The sequence below is a fragment of the Prionailurus viverrinus genome, chromosome F1 (assembly GCF_022837055.1).
Source record: "Prionailurus viverrinus isolate Anna chromosome F1, UM_Priviv_1.0, whole genome shotgun sequence".
In the NCBI taxonomy this organism is placed as follows: Eukaryota; Metazoa; Chordata; class Mammalia; order Carnivora; family Felidae; genus Prionailurus; species Prionailurus viverrinus.
In genome coordinates this window covers 13940461-13965497 of record NC_062577.1, presented here as the reverse complement: position 1 = coordinate 13965497, position 25037 = coordinate 13940461, and the positions used below count along the sequence as shown (strand labels likewise).

General features: G+C 36.0%; 1 protein-coding gene across 5 annotated transcripts in view; it reads right to left on the bottom strand.

The window, feature by feature from the left end:
* Positions 1 to 25037, bottom strand: part of RABGAP1L (RAB GTPase activating protein 1 like) — a 765564-nt gene that overhangs the window by 511558 nt on the left and 228969 nt on the right. For all 5 annotated transcript variants that reach the window (XM_047840293.1, XM_047840290.1, XM_047840291.1 and 2 more), the window contains one exon: positions 19644 to 19794. In XM_047840293.1, coding sequence (XP_047696249.1) covers positions 19644 to 19794 — 151 coding nt within the window. The remainder of the gene's footprint in view (positions 1 to 19643; positions 19795 to 25037) is intronic.

Below are 25037 nucleotides of genomic sequence, written 5' to 3'. Positions count from 1 at the left end.
AGCCCAGAGTAATCACAGTTGCCACAGAGTAAGGAAATAATGGAAAAGAAAGGGCCAGAAAATAAGAATCCTAAATTCTGTGTATAACATCTCCCAAGTTTCTGGGTAACTCCCAAACCAAGCATACATGCGGAAGACTACAAGCTGGCAGGCTCAAGATAAATGGACTGAGCAGAGAACTGGGCCGTTAACCACCACAGGCAAGACAGAGCTTAAAATTTGAATAAAATCAAGTTAAACACTTGCTAAACAAAAAGTCAATACTCTCATAATACCCACAATTTCCAGGACACAATTCCAAAATTATCTAACAAACAAGTATCAGGAAACTGTAACCCATTTGTAAAGGAAAAAACAATCAACAAAAGCCAACCTTAAAATGACCCAAATGTTGAAATTATCAGACAAGGGCTATGAAGCAGCTATGAAAACTATGCTCAGTGACATAAAGAAAACTATACTTGCAATGAGTAAAAGTAGAATAAATTTCAGGAGAGAAAATGAAAATATAAAAAAGATCCAAATGAACACTTTAGAATACAAACGTAACAATTAATTGGATGGAATTAGGGGCACCTGGGTGGCTCACTCAGTTGAGCATCCAACTCTTGATCTCAGCTTAGGTCATGATCTCCTGTTCATGAGATTGAGCTCCACATCGGGCTCCACGATGACAGTGTGGAGGCAACTTGGGCGCTCTCTCTCTCTCTTTCTCTCATGTGCATGTGCGCATGCGCACACACACACACCTTTAAAAAAAATTCACTGGATGGACTTAGAGATGAATAAAGAAAAGCTAAGTGAACTTGAAGATAGGTCAACAAAAATTATTCTACCTAAAAATTATTCTGACCCAAAAAATAAAAAACAGAGAGCCCCAAAGATCTGAGGGAACAATATCAACAAATGAAATCCTAGTAGTAGAGAAGAGAATTGGGGAGTAGGAGATATTTGATGAAATAATGACCCAAATCTTTCCAAAGTTGGTGAAAGATATAAACTTACAGATTTAAGAAGATCTGTGGCCCCAAAGAGGACTAACATGAAGAAAACCAAGCTTAGGCATATCATTATCAAACTATTGAAAACCAAAGTGAAAATGAAAATCTTGAAAGCAGCCAGAGAAAAACAACATATTACATATAGGAGAGCAATGATTCAAATGATGCAGGTCCAGCTATACGATTGTGAGACTCCATGCAAATTGAAAAGAGGGGGCCCAAAAACTATTAAGAGTTTCAAGACAACAACAGCAGAAAATGTAACCAAGCACACAGCCTTGGTAAGTGTGGAACTCTATGCAACTGCACAGGTCACATGCCCATGAAACAGACTCTGGAGTGACTATGTGCTTTCACCAGGAATAAGAGAAGCCAAAGGCACTGCAACAGTATCTTCAAAATGTTTAAAGGAAAACTATCAACCCTATAGTCTACAAAAAGGGAAAACATTCTTTGACAATAAAGGCAAAAGAAAGACATTTTCAGATAAAGGAAAATTATGTTACCAACAGACCTGCACCATATGGAATGCCAGAGAAATTATTTCAGGCTCAAGAGAAATGATATCAGAGAGAAACTTGAATCTTTAGGAAGAAATGAAGAGCACAAGCGCGCGCGCACACACACACACACACACACACACACGTGATAAATATCTACATTTTCCTAAATGTTATCACTGGAAAGTTTTTAAAAAGAGCCTCCGGTTGCAATATGGAGAACAGGCTGGAGCAAAGGGGGTAGGAGGTAAAAATATGGAAGTGGAAAGACCATTTGGAAAGCTACTGCTGTTGCATTAGAAAAATATGTCTTGGACTGTAATAATGGCAAAGAAGATGGAGAATGCCCATATTTGAATCCCAGCTGCGACATAAAACTAACTAGACTAGACTTCAACAGGAAAAGAAGTACAAAGTATTTTATTTTCTCAGTTTGTGATACTGGGAGAAGATAAAGCCTAGCTTAAAATTCATTCTGTCCCGGAAAAGTCCCTAGTAGTATGTTCACATCATTATATGCTTTTGCAAAATCTGCAAAACAGACAAACAAAAAACATTCTTTTCCTTAAAGACCTCTCCCATCCCAAAATTACATAGGTTTCAGGCCCAACAAAACCTGAATTCATATCAGAAAATCAAACACAACTAAGTAGCATAAAAGGGAGAGATGAAAGACATATTAGAAATAAAAATTAGGGGTGCCTGGGTGGCTCAGTTGGTTAAATGTACAACTCTTGATTTTGGCTCAGGTCATGACTCATGGTTCTTGAGATCAAGTCCTGCATCAGGCTCTGCAATGACAGCACGGAGTCTACTTGTGATTATCTCACTCTCTCTCCTCTCCCTCTACCCCTCTCTCTTTCCTTCTCTCTCTCTCTCTCTCTCTCTCTCTCTCTCTCTCTCAAAATAAAGACTTAAAAAAAGAAAAAATAAATAAAAATTAAAAGCCAGTTTATAAATCCTCTTGAGCATTTAGAATGATACTAAACATGTCTTGAATGATGAGTGCCATTTAAAAAGCACTCTCACAAAAAAGTAATAATAAAATAGAAAGCACTGTCACAAATTAAATTAGTAACATTCAACCTAATACTCTCCAAATCAACAATCTGGATTAATACATAGTATGCTCAAGATTCACTTAATTATGTTTATGTCAGTGTTCAAATATGTCACGAATAATATCTAAACTAATTTTCTTCCTGGGAGTGATTTCTAAAAAGTAATACAAATAAAGTGGCTATTTCAGTTAAGGTACTTAGTATATGTCATTTCAGTTCTACAGCAAAAGCACTGGCCAGGTTTCCTAGAGGACTACTTGTCACAGTATCTTTCTGGATGCATCTTTACCCATTTCCAAAAAAGAAAAAAACATAGCCCTCCAGTAACCTTACACTGTGTTAAGCTACTATCTCCGTGATAGAATATTTTAAATTAATGTGGTTTGCTTTCACTAAAGAACTCTTCTCTCAATATAACCCGACAGAAGGAATGGTGAATAGGACTTATCTTCCTGGGAAGTAAAACATATTAAGGTTTTAAATGTGGTGGGTCAAGTAGAATGGGAATGAAGATTAATGGAAGTAAAATTTAATTCTTATTCTTCAGGCTCAAATGGAAAACCTAAAAGGCTCCATACATTTTGAGAATTAAGGAAGCTGCCTGAATCAAAAATGAAAGTAGACAGCCAAAACCCAAGAGAGAAAAATCGTTCACAAGAATTGTCTACTTCTTTGATTCTCTGACTTTCCTTCCTTCTTTTCCATCAAGTAAAAGCCAAGTATCAGATGATTCAGATGTTACATAAAACATAAATTAAGAAAAAAGAACTTAAACCTTACAAGGCAACTATGTTTAATCCAATGTCATGATTCTCATTTTATATTTATATAGTATTCCTTTGATAAGAAACTATAACTATTTTTGTTTTTAAACTATATTATCTTATCTGTCTATAACAATGATAGTATTCAATTATGATCTATTATAGTAAAGGTTTACCCATAATTATAGAAAAGTTTAAAAACTATTTTATAGTAAATATTAAATTACATTGTGACTTTTTAGCTATTTCTTTTTTTTTTAATATGAAATTCATTGTCAAGCTATTTCTTTCTCAACTAAAATAAGCCAGAAATAATTATAGGCATTCACTCAGGCAATAATAATTTAAAAAGTATTTCAGAAGGGCGCCTGGGTGGCCTCAGTCGGTTAAGTGTCTGACTTTGGCTCAGGTCATGACCTCATGGCTCCTGAGTTCAAGCCCCACATCAGGCGTTGTGTTGACAGCTTACAGCCTGGAGCCTGCTTGGGATCGTGAGTCTCTCTCTCTCTCTCTCTCTCTCTCTCTCTCTCTCTCTCTCTGCCAGCACCCACCCCCCCACTCACACTCTATCTCCGTCTCTCAAAAAAATAAACATCTGAAAAAAAAAGTATTTCAAAAACATTTTAGAGCTTAAGGCCTAAGACCTAGACCCTTGGTACTTAAATTGTATGCCATAGACCAGTAGAAGTATTGGCATTAACAGATGGGTTATTAGAAATGAGAATTGCAAGCTCAACCCAGACCCACTGAATCAGAATCTGCATTTTAACAAGATTCACAGGTGTTCTGAAGACACATTAAATTCTGAGGTCTGTCCTAGAAAATGTTTCTGACCTCAAAAAGTCAACAGTGAAATTTAAACTGAATGTAAACAAACCAAGAACAAATTATCAAGTATTGACTCTGCTTGGTGATTAAATTAAGACTTGCAGGAAGGTATGGAATTGGCACTTTAGACTGTATTCTAAGTTTATACTCTAATAGAATCAAAGTGACATAATGCTGGCATTTAGGTTTGCCCCAATATTTTTTACTGGACTAAGCCCTCCTTTAAAGACTCTTTGGGGTGCTCCTGAAGCAAGACTGGAATCCTTGGAGAACCCTTAAAACTACCAATATAAACATAGGTTTCTCTTGTGTTTCAAGGATGCTCCACTGCTATATGCATTCTTAGAGAATATCTCTATCTCCAGAATAAAAAAACAAAGTCATTATTTAATTTGTAACCATTCTCTCAAAGTATTAATATGCCACCAGAGGACACCTATATTAAAAAACTGTCAATGACTTAAGACACCACTGAATTTGGTACAAACTAGATAGAATTTAGAGAATCTTTCCTCTCGTATGGTAACAAAATCATTCTACATAGGGTTCCATTAACAGTATCAGTGGAATGAATGCCTGTAAGTATAATAAATGAAAAAAAGCTTGTATTTTTGTAACAGAAAACAGTCTCATTTATAGCTCATCAATCATGTATTATTGTCGAGCAAAAATTAAAGGCCTGATGGAAAATTAAGTTATCTTCATACCTACAAATGATGGAGGCTATTTTTGTTAAGACTGTCTGAATTTATTAACCATAATTATGACATACAGTCCAAAGAGAATAACCTCCTTATCATGTTAATTATTCTTCTCTTTTAAACACCTACTGTGTTGTCTGAGCAATAATTCAAGTAAAATGCCCCAGAAAAAAGCCACTTAGGCTCCCATGTTGGAGTCCAGTTGGCAGCTCCGAGCCTTGCCAATAGCCCCAACTCGCCTTTGTGTCCTCTTTTAGAGGCCTTGTACTCTATGTATAGCTTCATTAACAGTGGGCTGAAAACAACCTTGGGTTGAGTGTTTTGTTTGGGGCTTACTTGGCCAGGGCCTTTTGAACAGTAGTGTCCCAATGAAGTACTGGATATTATTTTTGTAAGAATGAGCTTTAAAAAACAAAACAAAACCAACAACAGTCTTTGAGAAATTTCTAACTACTTTGTAACTGCATGACTTGACCTGGGGATAAAGCAGTAATTACAAGTTTCCCTCAAAAAAAAAAAAAAAAAAAGTTTACCTCCACGCCCCCAGAAAACACAGTTTCAGTGGAAATAATATCAACTACCTTACTAATCTAAATATCATCTGTTACCTATGAAAAGTAAATGATTCAAGCATCTATTCTGGATCAGTTCCACATAATTTTGGAGTGATGCACAGCTTTTATCCACTGTCACATGTGTACCAAGGAGAGTCGGTACTGACACTGGTGAGCAACCCAGACAAAACACAAGTTCTATGGATGTGCTAACGTACCTCAGCACTGGAAAGGCTACCTCTGGAAAGCCAGCAATTTGCCTCTTAGTTTTCAGTCTCTGGAGGTACTATTTATTCATGAAAACTTTGATAAACCTGCAGTTTTACCACAATATAAAGAAGAAATATTCTCTGTAACTTTATGCTCCAAGGAAGTTTGATGGAAAACACTAAAAAGAGAGTTAAAAATCATAGATAAATTACAGGTAACTCTAGTTTCTATTTCCGGTTCTGACATACCTCTTCCTTTTGACCTTGGGCTGAGTATTTATTTAAACTTTTAGATTTCTGCATTAACTGTAATACTATTATTACTATTCTGCATTAACTGTATTAACTACTATTAATACTATTCTGCATTAACTGTAATACTATTATTAACTGTAATCACTCTAATCCACAGGTAAATCAAAAAGATAAACTAATGTTTCTAAATCAATTCTCAAATTTAATGCATTAAATAAGCACATGACAATACTTCAAATAAGATGAACATCTGAGTAACTGAGTTATGCAAAGCATTAATGCAAATCCACATACCCAAAGTTCAAAGGAAAACTTTAATCAAAAGGAAGCCCAGAAATCTAAAACCCGAATGAAAGTTATGGCTCCTGTTTTAATACTCTTCTTGTTGCCAACACTGTCTTGCTCCCATCAGATATAGCACATAACACAGGTTAGTACCATTTCTGGGTTAACAACTTTTTCTTCTTCTTCTTCTTCGTCTTCCTTTTTTTTTTTAACAAATGACAATTCAACAGAAATACATCTACCTTTAAAAAGCAATTACTCCCACAATCACAAGACTTATGTTGCCTGAGCGAAGCATGCCAGATAGTGTTGTGTCAGCAATCATTTGTACAAGATTTAGAATCTTGAGCTATACCTTATTTGAAATAACAGCAAAGAATACAGTGATCCCCAAAGGACCACAATTCAAATCATCTGCATAAAAATAAAGAATCAGAATATAAAAATCAGAATCTACTGTGTGCCAGCAGGTAGGGGTGGAAGGGTGCAAAGGATACAAAAAAGAGTAAGTTACAATTCCAATTCTTACTGAGGGTAACTTTCTAATTCTTATCTTCCTAATGCGTCCAACTACTTGCCCATTTTAGAAACTAATAAACCTCTGAATATGTATTAAAACAAATATCAAAAGACAGGAAGTTAACAAGAGCAACATTAAGAACAATGATAAAAGTTCTTACCAGTAGTTCATAATCACTATTTGCTAAATTATGAAAAATCTTATATCCTGAATATAGTATCATCATACAAACACAAAAAAGCCTGGGAAACAAGACACAGAATACATATATAATGCACACTCTTGTGAAATTAAAATAGTCTCTCTTACATAGTAATTCTCTAAAAAGACTTCAGTTAAACCAAATGGTTAAGCTGACACAAATGCCAATATGAGTTAAATAAATCCACTAATAGTTGTCAGATATTTACATTGATTGTGATCTCACATGACATATATATATGTTTCTTTATATTTATATATATCTAGATACATACCCAAATGGTATCTACTAAAATTATTTCTAAGTAGCACGGTTTGTTCCAGAATTTTAAAAATATGGTAAGATTAAGGGGCACCTGGGTGGCTCAGTCAGTTGAGCGTCCGACTTGGGCACAGTTCCTGAGTTCTAGCCCCATGTTGGGTTTTGCATTGATAGCGCAAAGCCTGCTTTGGATTCTCTGTCTCCCTCTCTCTCTGCCCCTCCCCCACCTCAAAAATAAATATTAAATTTTTTTTAAATGGTAAGATTACAAGTTTAAAAACCTTGCAGATCAACCAAAATATTTTAACTCCCAAAATTATTGCTATCATGTAAATTACATCTAAAAAGAAGTCCATTAAGCATCAAAGCTTACCACTACAAGATAAAGTCCACTAGAAATCTTTAAATCGCTCCTTTCAGCTAGGACATAAACAGTTAAAGAAAGTTGCTAGAAGCTGGATAGCAAATAGCTAAGTCTCCAATTTCTTTCTGTAAAATAGCCTGAGCAGGCAGCTGATGAGCAGTTTCCTTTTTAATTATAGTCGTTTCCTGATTAATTAGTCCCAGAGCACTTAATGCAAGACTACACTGTGCCACTGGGACAAACAATGACTCTCCTCACGGTACTATTAAGTATCATTTTTTTCCCAAGGATCAAACTCAATCTATTTTCTGTTCTAAAAGGGAAGGATCTGTTCATAATAAAAATAAGTTGGGGGGCGCCTGGGTGGCGCAGTCGGTTAAGCGTCTGACTTCAGCCAGGTCACGATCTCGCGGTCCGTGAGTTCGAGCCCCGCGTCAGGCTCTGGGCTGATGGCTCAGAGCCTGGAGCCTGTTTCCGATTCTGTGTCTCCCTCTCTCTCTGCCCCTCCCCTGTTCATGCTCTGTCTCTCTCTGTCCCAAAAATAAACGTTGAAAAAAAAAAATTAAAAAAAAAAAAAAGTTGGAAAAACCGTAGGTCAATACCTATAGATACATCACCAACCCCAGGGGGAAAAAGAGATTAACCCCTTCTACATAATTCCTCTAGGGAATCCCTTCAATCCTTAAATTCTTCTATAGTTTTTTACTCAGAAGAATCTTCATTTTAAATAGTATGCAATAAAGATCAATTTCCCTTTTGACTGCATGATCAGCTCCATAGGACTAAATGAGAAAGAAATTTTGTAAATACACCTAAATCATCACTGCACAGGTGTGACCTTTGAAACTCCTCAAAGATCTGAAGTCCCTATGAAGTAAAGAAAGCTACAGAGACTGTGATTACATAATCTGTATGAAGAGATGGAACCTTACCTAGAGTATCTAAGTATCAAATAGACAGATGGGTAGAAAAATTAAGATAAGCTTTCTTTTTTTTAAAGATAAGTTTTTAATTAAAAATTGCCATCATACTTTTCAAACAAGAACTAAAGTTTTAAAGAGTTAAATGGAATTGCTCCTTTTCACATAATTTTTGCAGGTATCGAGGTAAAGGCTGCATAATGCTGTCTTCAGAAAATTAGTCATCTATTAAAAGATTAAGTAGTTTTAATAAACATGTCAAAGATCAGCTCTTAAAGGGTAGAAGTGATTCAATTATTCTGGCAGTAGTTAACAAGTAAAGTCCTCAACTATGCATACCCATAAATTTCCAACCTAGCAATAAAAAAGTTTTCAGCAATTTTTACCTAGTCTATGCATCATTCATTAGGAATAAAAAAGTTTGTATGTATAAAAGGAAAGCCTATTGTATTCTTAATAGAAGCATTACTGATAAAATTGTGAATCCTAGAAAAAGTAAAGATTTAATAGAGAAAAAAAAACAATCAAATGAGAATCATAATAAATTGTTCTGGTACAACTATTCTTTTTAAATTGCAGCATATTGAGTTAATTACAATATTTATTTTGAAACAGTCTATGGAATGAATATATTAATTAAATCAAAAGCCAGTTTATGGAATAAAGCTTTAAAGTCTGAAAAATTTTTGCACTGTCAATAATATCCCCAACATAGTATTCATCTAGTATCTTCTTGAGGCATCTCAAGAAATTTTACAAAGGAACTGAATTTTTCTAAGGCCTACAATAACCCTAAGTTTACTCAATGGTCCTTTGGCTTTTCCATTTATTTATTTTTTTTCTACTGATGAGAAAAGAAGTAGAAACTAGGATATGAGTTTGCAATAGGAGATGCACTGTATTTAATATTTTGGGGTCTCTGTGCATATTAACAATTATATATCTATTCCATAACCTCAAAAGAAATAATTATGTACCTTATAATGAACAATTTGAATAAATTAAGAAGAAAACTTTTCAATGATTAGTCTTTCATCTGGTCCTTAAGAGCTACTCATTAAATGTGATGAAAAGGGGTGCCTGGGTAGCTCAGTTGGTTAAGTGTCTGACTTCGGCTTAGGTCATTATCTCATGGTTCCTGAGTTCAAGTCCCATATTGGGTTCTCTGCTGTCAGCACAGAGACCACTTTGGATTCTTTGTCCGCAACCCCTCCCTCTCTGCCCCTCCCCTGCTTGTTTGTTCTCTCTCTCTCTCTAAAATAAATAAAACATTTTTTAAAATGTGATGGCAAAAGTGAGACTTCAATTAATCCACTCAGGTCTACAAGCTGAAGTGTTCTATTAAAAAAATAACATTCATAACTTCTAATATATTCTTCGATTATAATGCCATAACCAATTAATCCCTCCTTTTTGTCTAATCATGGGGCACTGACCAAAGGGTTTACTTCATGTAGTCATCCAACAAATATTTATGTTAAAGGCTAGTGCCAGGCTCTGAGGATACAAAGTACATTTTGTTTGGAGAAACAAAATGACAGTTTATCTATGATGACACAGTCTCTTATCAGTCTTAAAAATCAACTAAAAGCCATGCAACTAACATGCAGCCTAATCTGAGAAATTCACAGGGAAAATGAAACCCAACAAATATAAAACAACAAATAATGAAAACCACTTTCACGGCTACATTATGGACAGTTAACAAGAGGCAGGTAATAGAGAATGGAAGATATGATGGAGAGACAAATATAAAGAGACACAAAAAGATAAAGAGAAGATAACTGAGAAAGATTCATGAAGTTATCAAACAAAATGGAACTGTTAACTGTTACCAAACTATGACAAGAAATGTGTAATATGGGGTCTGGGGGTGGATTTTTGGTACTTAGCTCATACCTGTTGTCTCACCCCCTTTTTTTTTTTTTTTTAACCTTGGCACTAATTAATGGTAAACAGAACCAAACAAATTTAAATGGAAAAGTAAATCAATGCAAAAGCCCTGGAGGAAAACTCATCATACCACATTACCCAATAAAATATAAATATAAAGTGAGTGCAAATAACGTTAATAAAGTTATTGTGCAAAAAATGTTGTTATGAAATTGGGATCCAAGAGTCATACTCTAACTTGAAAATTTGCATGATTTAGGAAAAATATCACTTTTTTCCTCTTATCCTTAATTCTAAAGCTATAAATACAGCTTTTATGCCACTAAATGATGCACGCTTAATAATAATTCAAAAGACTTCCCTCAAAACAATGTACTTCTCTAACTCTATGACATGAAATCACCTGTTCCTTAATTTACCTGAAAACTATTTACTGCGTTTAAAGGATAAACAAGCACACTATCTGTTACTAGAAATAGAACACTGGCACTTAAGTACATGAAAGAATAATTTTAAAATTTTTACAGAAACATGTCAGTGCTCAGATTCACATATAATTATAGTTTTGATACATGCCAATGTCAATATATATATCAAATAAAATGAAAGACCTCAGAGATGGAAGAAAATTTGGTAAAAATTATGCTGTGAAAAACCAGTAATAAGCAAGGTATAATTATATAGTGAGAAACCATCACCCTTACTACACAAGAAAAGAGAAAACACATTTTCTTAAAGAACCTCTTTCAATAATTCTTGATTTCCTCTAATAAAGACTGCTGGTGTCTATGTGTTCAAGACATTTACATTACAACACAGTGAATATTCTTTATTCTGCTTGCCCACCTTATTTTGGTTGGGTTAGTACATTTTAAAGAATTAAGAATTTTCTGGAGAAATGTTTGTAAATTTTAGAGCTATATCAGTAATGTACCATTCAGTATGAGAGTCTGTGGCTTTTACACATACCGATGGTACAGACCCATCTGGAATAACCCCATTCTATCAAAAAGCTCATTTCCTAAAACTAGACAAGGTGATGACAGAGAACAGAGCAGCCGTGTAATTAAGCAGTGCCCTGCCTCTCGATGAAATCTAGAGTTGTTATCTAACAGTACTGAATTTTTAAAAAAATAAACCATGTAAACAAAAAGCAAACAACTACCTGGCTAAATGATGTAAAGCATTTAATTTAGTTGTGAAATCTTCTCAAATAAAAAAATACATAAATGATAGCATAATTTGACTTTTCAATTAAATATTCTCTAAATGTTATTCAATCACAAGAAAAATACCAATTTAAATACTTTCTCTTGAGAATGTCCAGTAATTATAATTATAGAATGTTCCACTGAAATAGAGTAAAACATTTTCTTTACCTACATGTTTTATTAAAAGCCATCTGCTACAATAATACACTGGAGAACAGACAGAAGACAGGCTTCACTCTGAGCAGCACCAACAGCCTGACAAGAATAAACAGAGTGAAGCCTTACCTGTCCATACAATAATGCTCAAGAAAGCAGAGAACTTGCAGAATCTTAAAACAGGTCAGTCTCACAGCTGTTTTTATTTACATTCCAAAAGAGAGTTTTGGCAGCAACTACCAAAGTAATATTTGCAACTACTGCCCTTTTGGCTCTCTGATAGAGGTTTAAGCACATGCTCTTCTTTGCAAGTTCATACTGTTTTATATTTAGCCAATAGATAGTATTTTTTTAGTTCATGGATTCTAAAAATTAACATGCAATACCATCCTAGCACAGCACCTGGCACACAGTAAATATTCAAATATTTATTGAATAGACTCTATAATATTACTTATTAAAATTCTACTACTTCAACCCTAGGAAGCCAATTTAATATTCCCTTGTGATATCATTTTCAAATGACATATTTTCTGAAGTTTTTTACTTCACATATGTATTCTAACAAGAACAAACTTGTATTACATTCTTCTCATTTAACAAGAGGACAAGCATTGACCCATGAATAGTGGACATAGCTGGCCAACTGGGGTAGGAGTGAGGAAAGAAAGGAGCATGCTGATTCCACTTGCAAAGGCTCCCTGTACAATCCAAGCTCAGTCACTAACTGGCGGCTGAATCATTACATAAGCCAGTCCTATACTGCATTCCCTTCTCCTATCCTGCTCAGGCACTGAATTCCCACCTCAGACATCATCTTCCTTGTGAAGTCTTCCCAGCTCACCCAAACAGAACTGCAACTACCTCGTCTGTATTCCACACACTTGATTAAGATACCTATTATAATCTGTATCATAATGTAAATGCAGTCTATCCATGCACAGACTTGGCTTTCCCTAGGCTGCACTCATCAAGGGTATGAACTCTTTTCACCTACGTAGCCCTAGAAACCATAGGAAGCCTGGCCTGTGAAAGATGCTCGATAAAGACTTGCCGAATGAATGGATTAATAAGTTGATGAAAGTAATACCTGACTTGCAGTAAATGAATTAATAAGTGAATGAGACTACTATCTGCCTTGTAGCCTTAACAGTCATCAGGAGTGGTTTTTAGAGAACATCATCTGACTTTATGATATACTTTATGCATAATCACTAAAATAATAAATCATATAACCACTACAAGGTCAAGTTTTAGGATTCAAATATTCCATGATATTCACCAACCAGGGGGCTAAAAAAAAAAAAAAAACAGAAAAAAAATGTCTGACACTTTACATTTCTAAAAGGTTCCTTCTCAATTCCATCAGCTGTTATTCACATTGTGCACTCTTGTGAAAATTATGTGACTGGAAGCAGTCTAACATACATATTAAAGTAGAAGTATTGACTGACACCAATATCCATTATAACTGTTATCATGTTCATGATGTATTATCATATTGGTAAAAATAGTAGAAGCTAATCTCAAATACTTACTATGTGCCCAGCACTTTATCATCTTATTTAATTCGAGTCAGTACTACTATCTCTGCCTTATAAATGATTAAACTGAGGCTTAGAAAGTTGGGATAACTTTTCAAGATCATAAATTAATACATGGGAGGGGTGAAACTCAAATTTAGCTGAATCTAGCACTAGAACTTAAATCCTGTAAAAAGAAAGTGTGTGTGTGTGTGTGTGTGTGTGTGTGTGTGTGTGTGTGCGCGCGCGCGCACGCATGTACACATACAGAGAGATACTTGTTAAAGAAAATATTCCTTTGGAAAAAACAAGAACTCAAATGGTAGGAAAATGGCTTATGATGATGTTATTTCTGAAAGCTTATCAAATTACAAACTTGTTTTGATTTTAACAAAGTGTAAAGTATGAGTGTTACAAATCAGATCACTTCTACAAAAGAGCACAGAACTGTAATCCAACATTTGCTATGTTATACAAATGATAATCAGCACACTTGATGGATAAACTATACCACACGTGTCATGTAATTACTGGAATCACAAATACAGTTCTGTAAAACAACATAAAATTCAAGCTGCCCTAAAACACACATAACCTCCTCATGTCAAAAGGTTGCTAATATGTGAAAATGTAATCACTACTCAGTGGCTCCTCAAACTAGGTATTAAGATTTAATCCTCAGTTCACAAGTTCTAAATTCTGTTTGATCCTATAGGGTCACAATCCTTCTCACCTCAAAATTATGAACAATGCTAATTTCATAGGAATCACATGAAATATCAACTATAAGCAATAAAGAACTTAAGACTTCAGAAATATGTGGTACGAGCCTGTCACTGATCTGTCAACAGTGGCGATGCACTCAGGCCCTGGCAGAAATCATGCAGCAGCAATGGCTGAAGCCTCAGTTCACTTTAGGACAGACTGTGCAAAGACCCATCCTAAAAGGGTTGGTTGAAGTTAGGTGTTTCAGAACTTTTCTATTACTGGAGCACCTGGCTGGCTCATTGGTGTAGCATGGAACTCTTGATCTCAGGGTTGTGAGTTCGAGCCCCATGTCGGATGTGGAGACTACTTAAAATAAAATTTTTTTACTGGTTCTATCATTCCTTCCCTACATAATATTAGGTCCTTGGTAGGGTTTTTATAAAACAGCTATCTGTTCAAGCTGAACCATTTCATTAACTAACCTTGAAGTATTGCCATTTCCTTGATAAGACAGGAAGAATTAACTGGACCAAAAGAAGACACTACCAACTGCTGAACCACGACCAACAAATAGCAAATACTGGAGACACTTCTTACTGAAAATCCTCTGGGTATTCATTTTCTTTCTACTGAGTGGCTGGTAAGCTTACATGTATTCATCACAAAAGTACATACATATACTCTTGGATATAAGCACTTGATGCCTAATGTCTACCTGTAAACATACAAAAAGGACAAAATTGTTTTTTAAGATATTGACATTCATCTTTTATTATCTTTGGCTAGAAGCAAGGAAGACAAGGGAACTGAAAATACCACTGTATTTCCTCCCACAGAAATGTTATAACTTGAGAGCTTGAATAAAGGAACATTATTGGAGCCACACATTTCTATACTGTTTATATGAAAATGTTGTTTTTGATAAATTGCACTGTCAATAATAGAATTAACATTAAAAATTTTATGTAGTTGAATAGACACTTCTCCAAGGAAGACATCCAGATGGCCAACTGACACATGAGAAAATGCTCCACATCACTCATCATCAGGGAAATACAAATCAAAACCACAGTGAGATACCACCTGACACCTGTCAGAATGGCCAACATTAACAACTCAGGCAAGGATAGATGTTGGCGAGGATGCAGAGAAAGAGGATCTCTTTAGCACTGCTGGTGGGAATGCAAACTGCTGCAGCCACTCTGGAAAACAGTAGGGAGGTTCCTCAAAAAACTGAAACTAGAACTACGCTACGACCCAGCAATGGCACTACTAGGCGGAATACAGGTGTGCTGTTTCGAAGGAAAACATGCACCCCCATGTTTACAGCAGCACTATCAACAATAGCCAAAGTATGGAAAGAGCCCAAATGTCCATTGATGGATGAATGGATAAAGAAGATGTGGTGTATACATATATTATATATACAATGGAGTATTACCCGGAAATCAAAAAGAATGAAATCTTGCCATTTGCAACTACGTGGATGGAACTAGAGGGTATTATGCTAAGTGAAATTAGTCAGAAAAGGACAAAAATCATATGACTTCACTCATATGGGGACTTTAAGAGACAAAACAGATGAACATGAGGGAAGAGAAACAAAAATAATATAAAAACAGGGAGAGGGACAAAACGGAAGAGACTCATTAATATGGAGAACAAACTGAGGGTTGCTGGAGGGGTTGTGGGAGGGGGGATGGGCTAAATGGGTAAGGGGCATTAAGGAATCTACTCCTGAAATCATTGTTGCACTATATGCTAACTAATTTGGATGTAAATTTTAAAAATTAAAAATAAAATAAAATAAAATTTTATGTAGTCATAAATGTATAAACTGAATGTGGAAATATGTATTATATTATCTTAAATTATACAGTTAGTCAATCTCTAGTGGTATTTTTAAACATTTGCCATCCTAAAATAAATTACTAAGCTTAATTTTTATAATAAATTATTCCACAGCATACCTCAACTATTGCCTCTATTAACAGCTATCTACAGCAGAGAAAGGTTAAGTGTCTATCCAATATCTATTTTCTTTTCTTCCTTATTAAGCCCATATTTTGGGAGGTGGAGGAGAGAAAAGCATTGCGACCACCTTAAAAAAAAAAAAAATTCCCAGCTTTCTAGGGAGATTGTAGCCATGTAACAGTACTTTGGCCAAAAAGATTAAGTGAAAACTGCTATTTAGGTTTAAGGGAAAGCTCTTTAAAAGGGCAATAGACTTGATCAGATTAGCCAACGAGAGGTCCAGCCTCAGTACAGGCTCATGGAAGATAACCTCTAAACCCCTAGAATTTCCCAAATGATAGGAGTGTCTTTTTTTAATTCATGGTGGGCCCCTCCAACAATCTGATAGTTTATGCTAAGGAGGCAACTTATGGTAGGCCCCTAGATGGTTCAGGTTAAAAAGAGGACTCAGCACTGGGGGCTAACCAAGCCAGAAAAACCAAACACGTGGTTAGAGGCGTTGAGTCAGGTGATATCAGCCCAACTTCAGGGAAGGGGAGAAGACAGAGCTAAAGATCGAGTTCAGCTAGGTGGGTGATGATTAAATCAATCATGCCAATGTAACAAAACCCCATAAAAACTCTGGAGTCCAAAGCTTGGTAAGCTTCCTGGGTTAGTGATCTTCCAAGTACGTACTAGCACGCAGTGATGTGGGAAGGATAATGTGTCCCTGACGACAATGCAAGCTTCATATTTGGAACCCTCTCAGTACCAGATTCTGCCCTATGTATCTCGTCCCTCAGCTGGTTCTGGTTTGCATCATTTTGCTTTAAAAAAAAAAAAATCCTGCAATTGTAAGTATAACATTTTGCCATACCCTTAGGGGCATGACAACAAGGTGACAAGCATATGCCAAGTATATCCGAGTTTAGCCAGGGAAAGAGAGATTTAATGTAAGAACTTAGGTACTTAAGTACTGGAAAAGGTGGAAGGCCAGAACACTGGGGACACTACTGCTAACTTTTAGGTTGGCCAGCACCACTACGGTCCAGAGAATCAGGGGGCTGCTGTTGCTTCTCAAGTTAAGAAACTGCAGGAAACAGGAACTATAGAACGAAGGCAGGTGATTCAGAATGGAACACCTAGAGGCAGGTGCCAAGTCCCACAACCGGCAAAGCCTGGGTATCTGTCTGCTACTGCCAGAAGCAGAAAGTAAATCACTGCCAGGTTCCAGAGTAAAAAAGAGTCTGAAAATACTTTATTCAATGAAAACATTTTTTTTTTGTCATTCTGCCTCTTGATCTTAAACTTCTTCCTGCAAATTGCATATTCGAAATTACCATGGTGCTTCATATATGGTAAAGCTTTTTATCATATATATGACAGACACTGCATTGTTGGGAGTTCATAAATAATATCACGGGAGACTTATTATTTATTTTGCTCCCAAAGTCTGAAATCCTAAAAGACATGAATTTTAAAAGCTTCTTGGTAGAGAAAGGGATATGGCAGTAGCAGCTACTCTATAAGCAGCTATTAAAAGTATATAGTTTGTTTTTTAGATAAAAAAGTGATCTGACACCCAGAGATATGGTCTCTGGGTATTTTTCCTCAGACACCTCCATTAATAAAAACTTTTCTGGGCATAAACTTCCAATACATGTATACTTATTTTGCTCATTTTTATTATGCACACGGTAGCACTTGTGCTAATATAGCTCTACATAGAAATGTAGATAGGATATAAAATAAGGTAAAGAAAATGAAAAAGTTATGCTTCACAAAAATATTATTCAATATTAAACATGGGTCATTTTTTAAATGTTTTATTTTGTGTAATTTTTCTACTGAGATATACTTCACATAACATAAAATTCACCTTTTTAAAGTATACAATTCACAATGTTGTACAACCATCACCACTATCAAATTCCAGAACATTTCTATCACCCCCAAAAGCAACCTCATACCTGTTAGCACTCCCAATTTTTCTAACCCCCATCCCATAGCAATCATTAGTCTACTTCCTGCCTCTCTGCATTCGCCTATTCTGCACATTTCATGTAACAGAATCATATAATAGGAATTATTTGTTAACATACTTGTTTAGCAGTTTATGAAACAATAATTTGAAAACCTGCTTCAAAATCAGTTTTCTTGAGTCACAGTTTTAATCGTTATCGTATCTGAGAAAGACTTCTAGAGATCCAGAGACCCAAACAGAGGGCACCATTTTTTTTCAGTCCCACCCAACAATCATATTGTTGAAATTTGGTTAGGAAATCACTCATTTTCTCAAATGAATTTTCTTATCAGTAAATCAGAAGGTGTTATATTTTTGTATTAACAGTCAGTCCCAAATTTTCTGCAACTGTTTGTACAAGTCTTAAACACATTTGGAATTTCTGAATCCAGGAAGAAGATGTTAAGAGTTTTATAATAACGCACACAGCTTTCAGTGCGACAAAATCACACAGTGATGTTTAAATCGCCAAATGTTTCAAAAGTCCTTCTCTATAACATGAACTTATTTACAGAGGTAGTTGCTTTGTCATCCATTATCATATTAATTCTTACTTGAAGGGACACATTAGTGGGGTTTTTGTTTTGTTTTGTTTTGTTTAGTATCTTGATATGTAACATTCTGTGATAGCAATCTCTTTAAACCACACATATACCCTGTGGGGGCTAAGTTAAAACTAGACAATCTTTAACTCCACATATTTGAGCACACGCAAATTGCAAGAGAACTCTAATATCATGAAAGTGCATGTATGAGTGTGAGCACCACTGTTATTCCTTCCCAAGGTGCACAAGCCCCTTCTTCCATCAGGTCACTCCTGACTCACATGGGACAAATGGCCACTGGACTTAGTCAAGTCTCAGTACTATGGCACAGAAAATATTAGTATAGCTGAATATCCTTTGTGTTGCAACTTAAAAAAATACAAACAGAACTTTAGACATCCCCCCCAACACACACACATCAATGGATCATCTCGCACATTCCACTGCAGAACACACTAATTATAAACAATGATAAAGGTTTTTTTTTTATAATCTGAATTTAGCAGTGACTGAATATACTGGCACTCAGAAAATATCTGTGAAAGGGAGGGAGGCCCAAACGGACGTAAGGGAAGAAGGAATTAGAGGGGCTAAAGAATCTGAAAAGTTGATAAATCCTGAGGAACGAAGACTTGGTTAGCAAAAAAATCTCATTTATGAATAGAGATTTTTAAATCTATGATTTAGAGTAGAGTAAGAAATTAGGAGGTGAGACCTATGAGGAGATTCTAGGACTGAAGCTTATCTTTGTACATGCTCTACCATCAGTTTTTTGGACATAAGCACAGGAATTTACATTGGAACCAGGGACTCCTGACAGAACAGGGATCTGGGCAACTATCTACATCATTTAAGTATAAGATTACATAAGCACAGGAGGCCTTTTAATTTCATTTTAAGTTAATTTGATTTCAAAATTATACTTGAGTACAAGCATACTGTGTACAAATATAACTACATAAATCTCATATAATAAGAAAGGTTAATTGAAAACACTTGAAATATATTCCATTTCAACAAAAAAGTGAAAGCTACTATCCACTATCCACTATCCAACAAATGCTCAGAACAAAAGGCAGAACTATTTGCTGCACAACACTGATAGTTTTTAAAGAAGTTCAAAACATTTATGACTTATTGCACCTATGAAAACAATATTTATTTAATATGCTGTCCAGTGAGAAGAATATGAAAAAAGCTTCCTACCTTTGTGATAAGAAGTCGGTATCTATCCAGCATTGTCTGGTTGTCATGGCAGCCTGATAGTAACTGCCATACCTCTGCCCTCAATGCTTCAGGGACACCGCTCTTCACCAGAGTGGACAGCCCCTTTGGTCGGGCACCAAGGTTATTGTGCCTAAGAAAAGAGAACAAACCATTCATACTGTGTTTACTGCTGAACTGCTATTGTTACAGAAAGTATACTAATGAATTTATATAAAAATGGAAGCCTGGGTCAAGAGAAAAATTGGGGAGGGCATTAAATCATAACAGTAATGCCAGCTCAGTGATGTCTTAGACATTTTTTCCCGATCCGCCTTCTTTATTGGTGAACCATGTTATTCTACCATCAAGAAAAGTTTTTACTTCCTTTCATTTACTTTTTAAAATCATCCTATGAACTTATTCAAAATAATGAATGTGTTACTTATATATTTCTGGGACACATTTCAAGGCGTAAAAAGAACCATGTGAATCTCCTGACATGAATGTAGGGCAAGTTGGCTAACAGCGTGGGTAGGACAGAGGATGGGGAAATGGGATGCCAAAAGTGGATCGCAGGCCTATCATGTCTTGTGGATACCCCTACATCCTGACCCAAAGTACTCCCTACATGAAAAACCTGGTCCTTTCCTACAAAACCCACACAACCTACACAGCTCCACCTTGCTGGGGGGAGCAGCATAGACTCATCAGTCACACCCATTTCCAAGGGTGTTTAGAAATGAAACAAAGGCAAATATTTTTCATCACGAAGTCAATGATGACAAAGTGTGTTACTATAATGATCCGCCCAAATGAACAAGAAACTGAATTGCACTTCCCAGTCTTATGAATATAAATTCCATTCCTTAACTTTCTCCTGGTGCCTAGCTTGAACCTGGAGCTATGTTTTATGCCTCTTTGCTCAGATTTTATCTTTACTTGTATTTGTTGCTCAGTTTTGATCTCTTAGAGTGGACCCTGGTGTAACCATCTGGATTCCAAACCCTGATGACATACACTGGTTTGGTCTAACATTCAGGCTCTAGTTTCAAGGTTTAAGCCTTAAAAGTCATAGTATCAATATCTCCATTTTCTAAAATTGGCCCATCATCTACGTCACCAGCTTCTCTAGCTTATACACACTCTTCCACCTCCAGCCCAGACCTCAGTTTTGGAGGCCCTTCCTCTGAAATATGTCCCATTTTTTCCCCATATGGTCATAATCTGGCCATTTTAGAAAAAACTGTAGTAGCTGCCATGACTCAAAAGCTCAAGTAAACTCATCCCATTAATATTTTTAATAAACCATCAAATTTACATCTATTCTGCTTTGTTTCAGCTTCTTCAAAGCAAACTTTTATATTGTTCAGTTAGAGAACCTAAGCTTCCAATTCTGACTGGCTTGAAGCAAAACAAAATTAAAGGAGGTAGAGCTTATATGATTTAACATGCTATTTACTGCACATTAGAGATCAGAGTGAAAAAATCAAGTTTCAAAACATTATATGTGGTATAATTTTAAATACACATTCTCTCTCTCCATCTCTCAAAATTTTATACAGTATTATTTTAAATACATATTTATTCTCTCTCTCCCTCCCTGCCTCCCTTGCTCCCTCTCTTTCTCTAACACATACTCCTTAGAAATCTGATTTCAACCTTCATAGGAAAAGAATATAGAAGAATATACTCCAAAATATGTGTGCAACATAATTAAGAGAAAAATTACTTCTGTTTATTTTCCTACGCTATTTGAAATATTCACACTGATCATGAATTCTTTTATAATCATACACCAAAAAAAGTCATTTCAATTCTTTAAATTTCTCTCATGGACTTAAATTAAAATATAAGTTTGGTTAACTTTGAAAAGCAACAAAGCTAAATATGCTCCACACAATGTCTTGAGCGTATTATTCTTGAGAAGACTTACACCTGAGTAAACTGACACCTGTAACTTCCTTCCAGCTGCCTCTTCTTCACTATCCAACCAAGTTTAAGATCAGCAAAAGAATATTATGCCACAAAAGAGCCAGGATAGGGGCACCTGGGTGGCTCAGTCGGCTACGCATCAGACTTCAGCTCAAGTCATGATCTTACAGTTTGTGAGTTCGAGCCCCACGTCGGACTCTGTGCTGACAGCTTGGAGCCTAGAGCCTCCTTCGGATTCTGTGTCTCCCTCTCTCTCTGCTCCTCCCTGCTCACGCTCTGTGTCTGTCTCTCAATAATAAATAAATGTTAAAAAAGAAATTAAAAAAAAAAGAGCCAGGATAAGTCATAAAATGATCTTCCTCACAATTTATTTGGTTCTAAGTATATATATTTTTTTTAATTTTAGAGAGAGGGAGAGAGCGAGAGAGAGCAAGTGAGCATGCACGGAGGAGCAGAGGAGAGGGGCAGGAGAGAGAGAATCTTAAGCAGGTTCCACTCTCAGCATGGAGCGCTACCCTGGGATCATGACCTGAGCCAAAATCAAGAGGCAGATGCTCAACCAACTGAGCCACTTAGGCACCCCTGATTATATTTTTGAACTGGAAAAACATTGGTAGTTTGAGGGTAGCAAGTTTCTGTACTCTTTGGGTAAAAAAACTGAGTTAACTAAAAACAACAGTGTACAATGGTCTAAGCTCACTTCCTCTGAAATTAAACGCAAATATCTGAATTTTAAGTCCCATAATATATAAGGAGAATTCAAAGTAATTAAATATATCATATGTTACATGTTCTATAGAGATCAATAAGTCATTACTGTGTACCTACAGCTATTAAAACTCCAATACAGGGCACCTAGGTAGCTCAGTCAGTTAAGCATCTGACTCTTGATTTTAGGTCAGGTCATGATCTCATGGTCACAAGATAGAGCCCCACATCAGACCCTATGCTGCGTGTGGAGCCTGATGGGATTCTCTCTCTCTCTCTGCTCCCCGTCTGTTCATGTGCTCTGTGTCTATAAATTAATAATTTAATAAGAAAAAATAAATAAACTCTATACCTCCCATGTAAAAGAAACCTTTCTTCAATGCCACATAACCCTCTGGCTACCATATAGTCTCCTACTTTGCAACAACAAATTTCTCAAAAGAGTTGTTGTATACTCATTACCTATGTTTCCTCCTCTCCCACTCATTCCTCAACTGAGCTCAACATGGCTTCTGTATCTTTCCTCAGTTTTCACGGAAGTAATACACGACCTCTCTCCATGCCACTAAGTTCCAGGGACATTCTTCAATCCTTTCACTGTGGACCACTTTGCTTCCTTTGGCCTCAATGACAAAGCCCTCTCTCTTACCCCCCAAAGACCCCACTGCTGTTCCCTCTCCTCTATCAACTTCCCAACTGTTCCAAGGGCTCTCCACACTTTTCTCAGTGGTATACTTTTCATCACTCTCTCATCTCTGAGTGTTTGCACCCATGCCCATGTGTTCTGAGCTCCAGAGGCTCAAAGGTTCCTCAAAATCACCATGTCCAAATCTGAGCCCATATTTTCTTCCTAAAACTTGTTTTCCAGGGTATCCCATCTCAGTGACTATCACCACAACCTATCCAAATAAGAAAGTAGGAATTACTGTTTACATTGCACCCGCCATATAATCCATTAGTAATCCATCAGTAAGTCCAAATTCCATGCACTTCTCCCTGTGTCCACTGTCACCAATTCTATTCATTCTAGAATTGCAACAGCCTCCTAATATTCGCTTGTCCTACTATGATATGTTTTCAGTACTGCTGACAAACAGGTTGATTAAATACTATGTTGGTTCAGATTATTTTGTGTAATGATTTATGTAAGATTTCATATCTTTTCCTAAACATGCATATATACACATGCATACACATATCCTTAATGAACTCTTAACCATAATATGATTCAACCCAATCAACATTCAACTTCTAGCTGACCCTCAGCCTTCTGTCTGACCAGACATTATGGGAAAATAATCTTTTCTCCTCTCTTAAAAACGTAGGCTAGGCTCCCTTTATCTTTATAGACTGACATTTGAAATGAACTAGGTCCCTCATAACACTGCATGATTAATAATTTACTGATTATCCTGGTAATGATACAGCAATTAGATTGCATACAGCACCCTAGTACTTAAGGGGCACTAAGGGACATTAAGCCAAATGCTACTAGTACACATCTATGACCAGGGAGAACCCATATGAAATAGCAATTTATAGAAATAATCATTGCTTTTGGTATTTCTGATAAAACTACCTGATTACTAACTACATGTGGACATTAATAAAACATTAACCACAGCTATCAATAGACTTAGAAATAGGCAACTAGTTATTGCTTGTGCTGAACCATGGCACTACATACAAGAGGTATCTAATTATTCAAAAAGTCACAGATAAAGCAGATATATACTAAACATACAGTAATCAGGTAGTTTTTAATACATAAAAATAAACTCCACAAGAGATTCCGCAAGAATCTCTGTCTTCTCTATTTTTGTACCCCAATACCTGGAATAGTGCCTGGCACATAAGAAGGCATTCAATACATTTTAGACAAATGAGAGAATTATAGAATTAAATTAATATGATCAACTACTCATGCTAAGAAAAAAATGCTTTTTTAAAAGCAAACGTTCTCACCAATTTTAATAAGATCACAGAGCTGCCATGTGTTCACCTAGTTACCTTTGAAAGAGGCATTTTTCTTGAAACTATCTGGGCATATAAGAACTTCTTCTATTTTTAAAACTGTCCAGAGAGAATTTTAAAGGCAAGGTTTCATTTCTAACAAAAACCACAAAGAAATCAAGAGATGAAAAGACAAGCCATTGAATGACATTGAGTGGTCACTGTCGGAATTAGGGCAATTTTGACAGAAGGGCGGTGGAAGTAGGTGGCTAGAAGATATGAGAACGTGAGGGCGGCAGCCTCACCCGTTTTAAAAGTTCTCTCAGGAAAAGTATTAGCTAGAACTGAAACTGCAAGATAGGGATTTCTCCTTTCCCCAACAGTGAGAAGATTTAAATCTGTAAACCTAGGTTTTGCTTAAACAAGCTACATTTTAAAAAGCTTCAAGAAAAAAAAAGACAGATTAAAGCTTATTCTGAAGATCAAGAGCACATATTTTGCTTTGGTTTTTGGTTTTTGGTTTTGTTTTGTTTGTTTTTGCCAGGACTTTTCTTCAGTTGAAAAAAAGGAACGTTATGTTAATGTGAAAAGGAAGAAAGCTATGATTGTTCACGCTTAGTGATTCTAATAGTTCAGGTTTCCTCTGAATTTATACTCTGTTTTCCGAGCAGTTTGTCAATGCTTTGTTAGGCTGAGACCACTAATTAAGACAACACTTACCCACTTTGAGAAGTATGGCCATGAAGAACACAAAGTGCCTACTAAATACTGTATCAATTTTCTGATATTCTAATAAAAGAA